This window comes from Onychomys torridus, chromosome 3 (assembly GCF_903995425.1).
Source record: "Onychomys torridus chromosome 3, mOncTor1.1, whole genome shotgun sequence".
Taxonomy (NCBI): Eukaryota; Metazoa; Chordata; class Mammalia; order Rodentia; family Cricetidae; genus Onychomys; species Onychomys torridus.
Window position 1 is genome coordinate 96,461,481 of NC_050445.1, and position 14,393 is coordinate 96,475,873.

Here is a 14,393-nt window from a genome sequence, read left to right on the forward strand (position 1 = left end):
TTATGCCCTAGAAATCTCTAGAGCTTATGGTGACAACTGATACATTTGCAGGGCTAGATAACACCAGAAGCAAATGGAATAAACAACGGGAAAATATTTGATGTATAATTTCATTTTTATGGGTGAAAGATGTTCAAGTCAGTCTTATCTCTAAGCTATCCAAAAAGGTAATATGTCTGTAACTGAAATATTACGAATGCCTCTTAAAGTAGGCATATTTTCTGTTTTTTATATGTCTGATACCATGCAATTTCAAATTCTGTAAAAGCGATATATAGTTTTTTGACAAATACACCCATGTGTGGTGCACAGTTTGATTTATATAAACTCATTTTGAATGCAGAGGCAGAGTTCCTCCTGAACAGATGAAAATATCTGCCTAGAGTGATAAATGAATGTGTGTAGAAAGACAGAGTTGTAAGAAGGGATTTTTTTATGAGAAAGGTTTGTAACATTCTTACAAATTTTCCCTTTAAAAGGTCTTCTAGAAGACTTGATTTTATTTTTTGTTTTTCTGTCAGTTTGGATGTTTACTTAATTTGAGGAGGAGTTTATTTTGCCAAAACACTTTCCTGTGACACAACATCGCTTATGTGGGACTGCTAAATTGGAGGAGATATCAATATAGTATAAATGCTTTATATCAGTGATTCTCAGCCTATGGGTTGTGACCCCTTTAGGGGTCAAGTGACCCTTTCACAGGTTCACATGTCAGATATCCTGCATGTCAGATATTTACATTATGATTCATAACAGTAGCAAAATTACAGTTATAAAGTAGCAACAAAATAATTTTATAGTTAGAAGTCACTATAACATGAGGAACTAACTGTATTAAAGTTTTGCAGCATTAGGAAGGCTGAAAAACACTGCTTTACGCGTTCATGAATTCACAATTGATGGGACTAGACCAACAGCCAACTAATGCAGGTCAATACAGCTTGTCAGTGGATGAAGATGATACCAACCAATCTCATTCACCTGCAGTCCTCTGATGTAGTTTTGGCCGCATACTTCGCTAGTGTGTAGTGCTCAATTTCTCTGCAGTTTTAACTTAACTCTATAGCTTAGCAGTGTAATCACTTTCTTCCATCTAGTTACTTTTGCACAATGTACACAGAGAGAGAGAGAGAATTAGAGAGGAATTTTTAATTTTCTTTATATTTTTTGATTTATATGTCTTTGATATATGAATATTGAGTATAGCATACCTTTTTGATCATGCTATATATGCTAATATTTTTGTTAGTATCTTATTACCTAAGTGGTTAGTGGGTCTGCCCTATCTGTTCCATTAGCCCTATTACTTTTATGGCATGAATTTGTAGACCATACTAGTACCATGCTATTCTCAGTACAATATTATATATGCAATGTTTTTATTACAAATAGTTAGACTTGCAGTCTGTTTGTCAATTGCATTTATCACTATCAAGTTATTTTTTGAATTGTGGATTATTACAAATCCAAAGTATGCACACTGAGTTGTCAACAGCCTACTGATTCATTTAATTTCAGCTTCACATGTGGTACCAGCTCCCATGTATACAATGTAGCACTCCATTACACAGTAAACTCAATCTTAGTTGTACCTAGCAGTTGTGAAAAATATTTCTACTGCAGAAGCCCTTAATAAGAGTCAATTTGTCTTCACTAAAGCTTGATTTGAATTTTTAAAATCATTAGTTATAGGTAGGCCTTGTGGTATAGGCCTATTAGCCCCACTTTGGGGGAGATTGAGACAGAGGGTCACAAGTTCGAGGTATGCCTGGTTTAGAGTCAGTGCAAAGCCAGTCTGGTAAACTTCATAAGACCTTATCCATTTTTTTTTTTTTAATTACAAGAGTTCTGTGGATGCCGCATTGTGGTAGAATGCTGCCTAGTGTGCATGAAGCCCCAGGTTCAATTCAGTGCTTTGTTAAAAAAAAGAAAAGTCACTAGCTATGGTTTGAGTATGCCTAAGAAAGGGGCCTATAAGGGTTGGAGAGGTGACTTAGCAATTAAGAACACTTGCTGCTCTTAGGACTCAGGTTTGGTTCCCAGCAACCCCATGGGAGCTCATCTAACCATTTGTAACTCCAGTTCCAGGGGATCTGATGCCCTCTCTGGCCTTTGTGGATACTGCATATATGTGGTGCATAGACATACATGCAGGCAAAACATGCATACATATAAAAAATAAATTGTTTTAAAAATAAGTGGGAGTATGCATACTCTAAGGCCTCATTTAAGTCATTTATAGTTATATTCTGGATTTACACATTGTCTTCAACATGATCAAAAAGCTTCAACTCTGTGAAGTTAAATTGCAAGAAGTCAGAGATTTTTAAATAAGGTACAAATTACACAAGAAAATGAATCCATCTGGTCATTCAAGAATTCCTCCTCCAGTAACTAAATAAACTCAGAGGAAAACAGAAATCTCTCAGAAAGGAGATTATTTACTTATTTATTTATTTATCTATGTATTGGGATGAGGCTAAATATGATGTATTTTGTTTCAGAGAAGCAGTCATTATTTGATATTATTGTGTCAGCACAGCATAGCATATCAATGTGAGCGGACTGTTAAGAGCAATCAGAGTAGGTTTCTAAATTTCTGCAGCAAATGCAGGTGATTTCTTCCAAATAGGATGAGCATTGTGTTGAGTACTGGTGATGGAAAGCTGAAAGAGCTTGATTTTAAGGAGAAACTAACAAAAGCAACAATATAAGAATTCTCTAATGGATACAGAGTTGGGGGGGGGAGAAGGAGAGGGAGGACAGAAACAAAGACAGAGAAAGAGAGACAGAGAAAAAGACAGAACAGAGAGAGAGAGGGAGGGAAGGAGGGAGGGAGGGAGGGAGGGGTGGATAGAGGGAGAGGAAGCAGGAGGGAGGATGCTGTGCTGTGGAGCAGAAGCAGTAACTGTCAGAGAAAGGGCCCCTTTAGCATACAATCAGGAAACTTGCCAAATGTGTTTTTGTGTTTTGTTTCTTTTCCTATTGCTTCTCTTAAATTTTTAAATTTTTGTCCATTTGAACGTGGAATAAATTTTTTAAGAGAATCCTCCACAGGGGGGTAAGAATGTTTGGTATTTTGATCTTCATGGAGGAGGCTACAAAATCCATCAAGTTACATCCATATAGCAGCTGCATTTTATCTTATATAAATCATGGATTAAATTTTAATAACCCATCCAAACATACAGTGCTGCCTGCTTTCCATCAGAAAAAAAAATTTTTTAGCTTCCTGTCTCTGATGATCTATAGTGAGTGTACCACAGAAAGAGAAAGGCTACGATATTTCTCCTTTCCATAATAATTCATTATTGTTTTGTATTGTTTCCAGCTGAAAGTCCAGATTTCTCAAGAACCCTCTTGAAAAGAGTGTCACTTGTCAAAGTGGGAGGTGAAGTTGTCATTGAGTGTAAGCCAAAAGCATCTCCGAGACCTGTCTACACCTGGAGAAAGGGAAGAGAAATATTAAGAGAAAGTGAAAGGTACTGTGTCGACATAGTCTTAATATTTGATTAACCTATAATAAATTGTCTGTCTGCCACAACTGAGCAAATAGTCAAAGCAAGAAACTGTATAAGTCAGGTGGTAACATCAACGTCCATGCTCCTTCTTAATGTCGGGACTCAAGAAAGCCTTGCAAACAGAGAAAGATGACATTAACTCTATGAGGACTCACCAAGCTGCTGGCATATGGGCAGCTGAAAAGATACTTTTAGCCTAATTTTTTTCTGGATACATCCACCCTTCATAATTCCTTGGCCTAGTCAAATCAGTCTAGTTTCACACTATGACGGCTCTTCAAATATTTCACAATATTGGTTATGTGTCCTGGTGTTACATAAGTGACTGATAGCCCACAATTCTGCTTGGTTCATTATTCATGGTATCTCTTTAAGGGACCAGATCTGTACTAATATCTGAATCCCTTGCCTCTGCTTCCTATTACACATGAATTACATTTAGAAAACATATTGTTTAAAGGATGTAAATTTGTATGGGTTACTTGGAGTTTGACATCAGATGATACCAAGTGGTACATATCTCCAAGACCTTGTCTTGGCTGTCACCCCTGTAAAATATCCTCTACCATTTTTCTGTAATGTATTCTATCTGTTGGAAAAGGGTAATTATGCATGAGCCTATGTTTGTCACCCATAAGACAGGATTTACCAGCTGTATACATAATGATTTTAATTGATGTTAAAGGGCAAATATTCATAGATCCAATAAGGAAGTGTTTAAAAATGTGTGTGTCTACCCTTTTACACCTGCACAACTTCAGATTTGCATATACAAATTAGATCACTACGCTGATGATGTTGTCCTTCTTAATAATTTTTATAAACACACATGATACAGTTTCTAGGTGATATGTATCCACACACGTATTAGCTTCATAACAGACATCCATTTCTGATTCCTGAAATATTAAGGAGGCAGCATAGTCCACTGAACACTGGAATGGCATTCAAGTTTTAAGGCAAATCTAGAAATTGAAAGCAAATTATTTTTATTAGCATATATTAATTATGTATAATAGATTTTATTGTGACATTTGGGGCCTATATATGACTTACTTTAATCATATTCACTCTCTTCACCCTCTCTTGTCCTTTCCCACTGTGACAGGCTCCCTTTCTCTCCCCACATAACCTCCCTTCTAGTTTCATGTCCTGATTTGTGCTTTTTTAGTGACTCAATGAGTTCACTTAGGGTTGCTTATAGGAACACGGGAAACTACCAGTGGCTACACCACTGAAGAAATTGTCTCTTCTTCCTCCATCAACCACTATCAGCCTATACATCCCAAAGGAGGAAGAGCTCATAACTCTCACACCTTTCCATAAAATAATGTCAGCAGATCCAAGTACGGTGCAGGTTTTGTGTAAACAAGACAACTGTTGCAGTTCAAGAGTACAATAGCCAGCCTTATCTTACCAAGAAGACAGTGTCCTACAACAGTCCACACTTTTGATTTTTCTGCCCCCTCTTCCTTTATGCTTCCTGAGCTTTAGAAGAGATGGTATAGATTACCCATTGAGATATGAGCATTCAACAGTAACTTGTTCTCAGCATTTGTATTGTGTGAACCCCGACAGAAACCACCACCTATGGCAAAAAGAAGCTTATCTTTCCAAACTTTATAGCACTCCTAGTCTGTGGGCATTAAGATAACTATTTAGAAGATGCTTTGATGGGCATATTATGTCTATTTAGTAATACATCAGTACTAAAAAGCAGAATTTCTTACTGAAACACATGGAACATTCCATTGTTCCTTAGTGTTTCTTAATATGTAGTGTGTGAGACCACATTTAATGACTACATATTTCTTTAAATATAATTGAAATACAATTAATATGTACCAAATACACTGCTTAGAACAAGGCTGCATTTTTTATTGAAAATCGATTTTTCTTCCATAGAATACATCTCAGACACAGTTTTCCCTTGTTCCACTCCTCCTATCCCTCTCACCTCCACTCTCCTCCAGATCCACTCCCCCCCTGTTTCCTCTACACGAAGAACAGATCTCTAATAGATGACAGCCAAACAGGACTAAACAAGATACAATCAGACAAGGTGAAAGCCCTCATATCAAGGCTGGGTAAGGCAACCCAACAACAGGAAAAGAGTCTCAAGAGCAGGCAAAAGAGTCAGAGATAAACTGTTCCCACTGTTTAGGATTCTCACAAAAGTCCAAGCTAACAGCCATAATATAAGCACAAAGGACCTGATGCAGACCTATGCAGGCCCATGTTTGCCCTTTTAGTCTCTGTTAGCCCATGTGAGCCCTGTTTAGTTGGTTATGTAGGCCATGTTCTCCTGGTATCCTCCATCCCCTCTGGCTCCTATAGTCTGTCCTCTCCCTCTTCTGCCAGGTTCTCAGGTCTCTGAGAGGAGGGACCATATAGAATTAGATTCTCTCTCTGCTAATGTTTGGCTGTGGGTCTCTGCACCCACTACTATCAGCTACTGGAGGAAGCCTCTCTGATGTCGACAGGACAAGGCACCATGAATATAGCAGAATATCATTGGGAATCATTTTGTTCATTTTTTTTCCAGGAGTGTTTGGATTTACCCTAGGTCTCTAGAATATCCAGTCTCTGGTTCCTGGCCATTCAGGCAGTGTAGGGCATGGGCTTTCTCTTGTGGCATTGGCCTCAACTTAAACTAAGCATTGGTTGGCCACTTCTAACAAATTGTGCACCATCTTTGCACTAGCTCATCTTGTAAGCAGGACAAGTTGCAGGAGGAGGGTTCTGTAGATGGATTGTTATCCAGGTTTCTCTTTTCATAGATAAGGCTGCATTGTTAAGGTTTAAATTTTTAGAAGATTTAAAGATATAACATTAAGAGAATTTTATATGGCGGCTAGAGAAGGCTCTTGCAGTAGGCCATAATTCCACTCCTAGAATTCATGTCTGGTGGCTGCAGCACACCATACAGGTAGCATACACACACACACACACACACACACACACACACACACACACACACACACAGAAGGAATAAAATCTACATAAATAAAGTGCTTTATAAAAATGATATGGATTTAAAGATGTATCCAAAACCATGAATGAATGAAGTGTGAGAAATTATTGAGGCCCAATCCAGAGAATAAACTATGCTAGTATAAGAAGCCATGGTGATCTAAAGCAGCAAAACGAATTTCACTGCATTCACACTGCACACCAGCAAGTGTCTGCTGGTGGCTCTGCTCTCCTAAAGGACCACCTCAGTAGACCAGCTGTCTTTGCAGTGTGGCCACTGCAGTATAGAAAGGGTCAGACACACATGACCTCTTACTGTTTCCGGCTGAAAATGAAGCAACTTTGTGTACACTGATGCTATGTTGGCCAAAGCAAGCCAAATGCCACCCTGAAGGAAAATATGATCTTGCTATGCACCTAGAAGAAAAGAAACAATGTGCACACCTATTTATACATGGCATCCTAATATTTTGAACTATATTAATGATACCTTAGTATTACTAAAACTTAATCATTTCCACATAACTGATTTAATTTTCTCTTTTATGCCAGTTTCCATAGGACAAATGAATTTGATTTCTTATTTCCACCACTTTCCTTACTATAAACTTTTCCCTATCCAAGTTCTGTTGGTTCATTAAAAGACACCAAGCATGCTTCCACATTCATGTGACATAAAAAGTATATTTAATCTGAAGATACTCCCTGCTGTTACTTAGTTTCTATAATTTATTACCTCCACCTCCAGTGTCACCAGGCTGGTCCCAAGGCAGCAATATTAGCACTTCATCTCCATATGGGTGCTATGTTCTCAAGGCTCTGCCTCTCTCTTTTCACTATTGTTAGGTAGACTAGATTTGGTCATACAGATGTGCTCAAAAGTAGCCAAGTGGAGTGTAAAGGGGAAAGTCAGGATACAACTACCCCACAGCCACAGGGAAATGCAAGTTGGGTATCAGACCATTTCATTTTTCAGGAGAAAATAGGCATCCAGATTTTGTTGGAAATTCAGATTCTTAGGAACAAGAAACCACAAATGTTGATATAACCACAAGGAGTACCATGAATCTATAGAGAAAGTTGATTACATGAGCCATTGGCTTTGAACTCCAAGTAAGACATGTGCACTGTTGAACACTTTATACAATTGGAAGAGTGAGAAATCAAACAGATCTTGATTGGCAAAATAAATGCTATTTTTCCTGATAGAGATGAAATGTAATTAAGTGGACAAATGAACAAAATCAATTATACATGTTATTTATGAATGAAAAATTATAATCTATATTTTAGGAGAAGATTGACATAGTGGGCCAATACAAAGGATAATTAGTATTGAGCAATAATTTGTAACATACTGCCTTATTAGCCTTAATTCTCTGTTGAGACTAGACTCTTCAGAATCAAATAGTGAGTCTTTAACCTTTGAATACAAATTATTAATCCCTTAAATACAAAGCACTGGTGTAACTACATTGAGACAAAACTTCATTATCTAACATTCTTTTTTATTAATGTTTTCTCTAAATTCTATGTTTTTGAAAGACTTAGTCAAACCATAGTCATCAATTGCTACTTAATTCCAATTTTAGCCACTTAACTCAGTAAATGAGTTTGCCATAAAAGCATAGAGGAACATGAGGAAAACATTAGCTCATTTATCTTATTAAGTATGGTAGTAGTGGCCATGTTAGTTCAGGGAATATAACCTTAGAAATAATAGTTTAATATTTTATGTTAATTGTTTTAAATATATGCTTCTAAAATTATTCTTTCCATTTCTGTTTCATTTACAAATTTAAAACATATTAACATTGCTTTTACTTATATTAACCTAAACATCTAAATTAAAGATGAAAAAGTAAAACAATTGTATAGCTTTGCTGTAGGTTATGCCCCACATCCATATGTAAATGGAATGTGTCTTATTTTCTTGTACTATTACCAAGCTATTGGAGTTAGCAATATTAGATGTTTAGAACATCCCCACTATTTCAGGCCTCAGGAGGGATCACTAGTCACCATGGAAGCTGTTCCAACCATTTGGATGAATTGAGCAATTAAACTTACTAACTGAATAAAGTTGATTATTTTGTTTACTTCTAATTTTTAAATAGAAGGCCCTTGAGGCAAATAAGATTGGTTTTATGCTGTAACAAAAACATCAATGTGCAGAAGTAACAGAATCATTAATAACTGAAAATCCTAGAATTCTAAGTACAATGATCACCATTGGGATGTATCCTTATGGTTACAATTCAGATAAACTCATCTCAAACTGGGTTATAAAAGTGAATTTTCTGGTCACTTACTTGAGAACATCAGGTATAAACTCTGACTCTAAGCATGGCTAACAAGATACCATCAGAACTCTACCTTGTTTTCTTGTGTCTCAGCACCTTTGCCTACCTTGCTTCCATTCTCCAAAAACTATTTTCTGTGCTAGTGTGAGGGCCACCAGCAGCCCCACATTTGATCACAGAGGTTCCAGAACAGGTTATCCAAGTATCAGCTGAGCCAGTCATGGCCCAGGTTCTTCTCTAGGCAAGTTGCTCTCGATGATTATGGATTTCCTTTTCTGCTGATTTCCTGAATGTGGGTTGGGTGATTATCTTTGAAGGCATATAGAAAAATGTCCCCTCCGGCCACATAGACCAGTGGTTCTCAATCTTCTTAATGCTGCAACCTTTTAATACAGTTCCTCATGTTGTGGTGTCCCCCAACCATGAAATTATTTTCATTTCTACATCATAACTATAGTTATGCTACTGTTACGAGTCATAATGTAAATAAGTATTTTTGAAGCTAGAGGTTTGTCAAAGGGTTTGAGAACTACTAATTTAAACTGAGAGTAGGGGCTGGAGACATGGCTCAGAGGTTAAGAACACTGGCTGTTCTTCCAGAGGTCCTGAGTTCAATTCCCAGCACCCATATGGTGGCTTACAACCATCTGTAGTAAGATCTAGCTCCCTCTTCTGGCTTACAGGGATGCATGCAAACAGAACACTGTATAGATGATAAATAAATCTTTAAACTGAGAGTAGTGCACAGAGTTCACCAAATAAATCTAGCTACTGTTTCAAGAACTGAGAATTCAGAGTGGGCGGGTACCATTGCTAAATCCCTCCCACTACAATCCCCACAGATTCTATTTCTCATGTAGAAAAAGGATCCACACAAGATTTAGTCCTTCATCATTTCCTAGGTACTTCTAATGATGGAAATGTAACTAGATGAAAAACTATAATCCCTGTAGCGTGCACTCGTTTTTATTGTACTTTATAAAGCTGTATTAACAAATATACTTCCTCTTTACTGTTCTCCCCTGTTTATGTACTTACCAGAAATCTACTCTTATTGCCTTTTCTAGATCTTCTTCAAGCTCAGATATCCCATTTCTTTCTGACATTCTTCATATGATATTGTTTGCCAAAACCCTACCCCGCACCATAATGGTCATTTCTTTGAATGTCTTCTTGAAAGCATATTACCCTGAACTAAAGGCAGCATTCATGAAGAATGCTTTATCCATCAACACAGAGAAGGATGGTCATTACTGCTGTCTGGTAGTCTCTCTAAGAAAGAAAAAAATTTCTTTAGTGAATTTAGATTTGTAAAACAGGAGAATTCATAATTCATCTGAGAAAACTGCTTCATGCAAATTGTTACTTTAAAAAATAATCCTAGAGTTTAAAGGGTAAGTATAGATGTCTGAAAAATTCACTTAGAGGAAATAGTTTACTTCCTACTGAAGCCCAAAAAAAAAAAAATAATGAAATGTTACTATATTTAATCCTGTGTAAAGACTTCTTACTCTTAATCAATCACCTTTGAGCCTTCCAGTCCCCCTGTACTTCTCATAGACATGAAGGTAACACACATTATGTCAAGCTAAAAGATAATAACTAGATACAGATAGGCCATTGGATAGTTCAGTAAAGACTGTTAAAACTATAGCCTTGTTCTAGACAGCAGCATGGCCACTCTGCCTAAAGCTACCCAACTCCATTCTCATTCAGTGAACAAGGCACTCCTTGGACATCAAACACTTGTTAGGCCTACTGCTTGGCACTGAAAATAGAAGGGAAAAACACATAAACCCAGTAGTCAAGATGCTCATGATCTACTACCAGGGCCCAGGATCAAGATTACATGAGTTTTCAGTAATGCTGAGGGATATGTTATAAAGGTGATATATTGAGAAGAAATATTGAAAAATGTAGGACAGCAATAGATAGTAGAGATTTTGTGTTTTTTAGCTGGGGGCTTACACTTGGCCCTGAAGACCCTGGATGGAAGTGAAGGATTTTATGTAGAGTTGGGCACAGCTGTGTGCATGCTATAGAAAGACTGTTTCATGTGCAGCCAGCAGCAAGAAGAGTGAAACGAGACTGGAGTTTAGGGAGGGCATGTGTCGACAGAGTTAGGACGGAATTTGTGAATGGCTGAGTGGTATCAGTGTGTTGTGAATAAAGAGGGGAGACTGATGTATGGGCTAGAATTTAAGGCCCTTAACAACATACTAAGCAAAAGGATTGAGAGAGCAAGAGGAAAATCAAAACATGACTCCAAGGATACCTACTTAAACAGCTGATGAGTGATAATGTCATTTGCTACAAAAGTGACTATTTTTAAAAAGATGTTTGGAACCTGGAGAGATGACTCAGCAGTTAGAAATACTTGTTTCTTGGGCAGAGAACCCAGAATCAGTTGCCACATGATAGCTTATCACCATCCATAACTCATGTTACAGGGGATTGGATGCTCTCTTCTGGCCTCTATGGGCACTAGTTTCACACATGGTGTACATACATACACGTAGGCAAAACATTCAGATAAAAAATTAAAATAGATAAATCTTTTTAAAAAGTTTGAAGGAGAGAAACAAAGAGTGGTTAATATTTGTGTATCTGTGTGTCTATGCCTGTGTTTGTGTGTCTGTGTTGTGTGAGTGTGTGTGTGTGTGTGTGTGTGTGTGTGTGTGTCTGTGTCTGTGTCTGTGTGTCTGTGTGTCTGTGTGTGTGTCTGTGTGTTGGGGATATATGTTTGGTTTAAGCAATGCAAATTTAGTACAGACTATTAAAAGTATTGAAATTCTGGAATGGGCCTTACTAGAGTAAACTGAAGGCCTCAACCAGACTGTATTCCTTTTGAGATTTTAGGGGAGAATCTAATTTTGGCTTTTGCAGGCCTCCTCTAATCCATTCCTCTGTCTTCCAAATTAGCACAGGTGAGCCCTCCTTGTATCTGCCTGACTTCCTCTTCTTCCATCCTATTTTATTTTGATGGGCAACTGTGTCTGCATTGAATCCTTTTTATATAGTTTATTCCAATCTGTCACACTTTCACCTAGAACCTACCCAATACTCAGTGGCTGCTTCATAGCCATTTCTTAGTAGGAAGTTGGAAATACCAGTCAAAGCTGAAGGGTAGGAACAGAGAACTACCCATTCCCAGTAGATAAGAAGCCCTGGAGAGAAATTCATCTGCAATGGTTTTCAGGTCAGACCATCCTGTGGGTCAAAGGATGGAATCCTTAGGAACCACCGTTTTCACAGAAGAGAGAGAAGCCACAGAAGCCACGCTGGCGAGGAGGGCAAGGAAGAGACTGAAAGAGATAAAATCATAACTAGGAGAACATAACAGACACAAACCAAGGCAATCGAAAGATGTAAAAAAGAACAAGTGGCTTCTAATGAGAAGAGGTCTGACAAAATAACTTAAATATATTTCTGATTTCGCAGCCTAACATCACCTTGGACAGAACATGTTTGTGTCACTGTGGGCCAGTTTTAAAGACAATTAAACCACATGACACATTCAGAGTCTTCCCTATATCTTCTCAGAATGAAACACATATTTAGACTTGCCTGCCCTGCACAGTATAACCCAATCAAGGCTAGCAATCTGTTAAAACACTCAACCCAAACAGGAATGAAATCATGTTCCTGTGTCTTTTTAGAGACACTGACATCTGCCTCCAAGGTGAAATCGGATCATGGCCTCAATTTGCCTGTCTTCCCAGTGGCATTTAAAAGAGTTGAAATTCATGTAAAACATGGAAGGGAATCCCAGCACAGGGCTCTGAAACTCCATGTTGTATGCAAGGTGTGAAACCCAGGGCTGAAGATGCCAAATGTGATGGCAGGTATTTGCCCAGAAGGCCCATTGAGTCCTAGTGTGGGAAGGAAAGCTTATTGCTTGAGGCATTCTGTTTCTCGTCTGGAGGCAGAATGTCTATATATGTACTCCTAATGAGAAACCTGCCCTCAGGATATCTCATACAGTTGCTGTAGAGCTATACTGTTCTGTTATTAGGGATTCTGCCCTAGGGAACAATTATGTTATTGCAATAATTAGAGGCAGTTCATCTCCATAATAATGGAAATCCTGCCTTGGAGGCAAAACAACATTAAAGCAACAGCAAGCTCCATGGTTCTTCTTGTTGCCCTGCTTATTGGCAGTACTATATCACTTTAATTTTGCATGCACAGTTGTGGAAAAAACCTTGTCCTGTTTCTCCAAATTTTATTCTGGAATTTTCACCCATTACTTCAGCTTGCCTGTCTTGGAGCTACAGGTAGGATGTTCATGGTCTTAAGCATCTCTGGAGTACCATTATGAAGGGCAGAGAGAGATTTCTTTTAAACGTTTCTTATTTGTTCACTGTGCAGTCCTTTGGAAGACTTGGTGAACTTACTCTCAGCCACAGCCTTTTCTACCTAAAAGCAATACGTCAGGGGTGAATGTACTGGCCACACTAAGACAGTGACCACCTGAGACTGGCCTGACCCTAGTTTGGCTCAAGTTACAGAGTATTGGTTAGATCTCAAACATATATATGGAACTCATTCAGGAAACTGTAAAATAGAGTCCTCAATCGAAAAGCAATGTTTGCTTCTTTTAATACCTTTTGCAGTGCTTCCTATATAAATACTTTCTTGCTGGCAGTGCCCTGCCTCTTTCCTCATTTCAAATCCTTATATTAATTAACTTTCCAGCTGGTAAATCAATCTCTTAGCTGATTCCCTTGGGACCAGCCCTCACCCAGGTTTTTCTAAATACTGAAGCTCCCCACATCATGCCTCTGATTAATTCATTTTAATAAATGCCTGTCACGTCTCTCATTTCTCCTCTGTATAACAAACATTTGATGTGATAGACATAATGTCACTGAAATCAGGGTTCTGTGGATGACAGAAAAAGAGAGACTAAAAAATTTCTACAGTCATTTAAAGGGCAAAGACTACTCATCCTATTTTCTTAGAAACTTTGTTTACAGATACAGGATACAGTCAACTGGTATTCATTTGTTCTCACAGGCTGCAAGGGCTGAGGAGAGATATTCTTTGTATTAGAGCACACAGGTAACCCCTTGCAATATGCCTAGAATGCAATAGATACTCAGTATTTTAATATGTAATGAATAAACCAGCTGTTACAGTTGGAATGTGGTATATTTCCCACAGGCTCATGTGTTTAAATACTTGGCTACCAGCTGAAGTGGCTGTTCTGGGAGGTTGTGGAATCTCTCCATTTGGGGCTTGGAAGGATGGAAGTGGGTTAGTTGGAGAGGTGACACTCTAGCCCTGCTTTCTGGCCTGAGCTCTGGGGTTCTTGAATCACTAAGATGTGTGGAGCCCCCATGTTAACCACAGAATATGAATCCTGCTGTGTCTTCCCCATCTCAATGGACTGAAACCACAGGCCAAGATAAATTGTTCCTCTCTTAGGTTGTTCCTGTCAGGTGACCCATCACAGCAATCAGAATGGAACTAATAAACCAGCTACACAAATGCATTGGAAGGGATTGGTGAAGGTGGTGGTGGTCTGTTTACATACAAGGAGCAGTGTCCAAAGCATGTTTTATCTGAAAGAAACATGGAATATTTTAACTGG

General features: G+C 38.2%; 1 protein-coding gene across 3 annotated transcripts in view; it reads left to right on the forward strand.

The window, feature by feature from the left end:
• The window catches only part of Cntn4 (contactin 4), a 1,000,458-nt gene that overhangs the window by 839,842 nt on the left and 146,223 nt on the right, over positions 1–14,393 (forward strand). For all 3 annotated transcript variants that reach the window (XM_036181073.1, XM_036181074.1, XM_036181075.1), the window contains one exon: positions 3,332–3,482. In XM_036181073.1, coding sequence (XP_036036966.1) covers positions 3,332–3,482 — 151 coding nt within the window. The remainder of the gene's footprint in view (positions 1–3,331; positions 3,483–14,393) is intronic.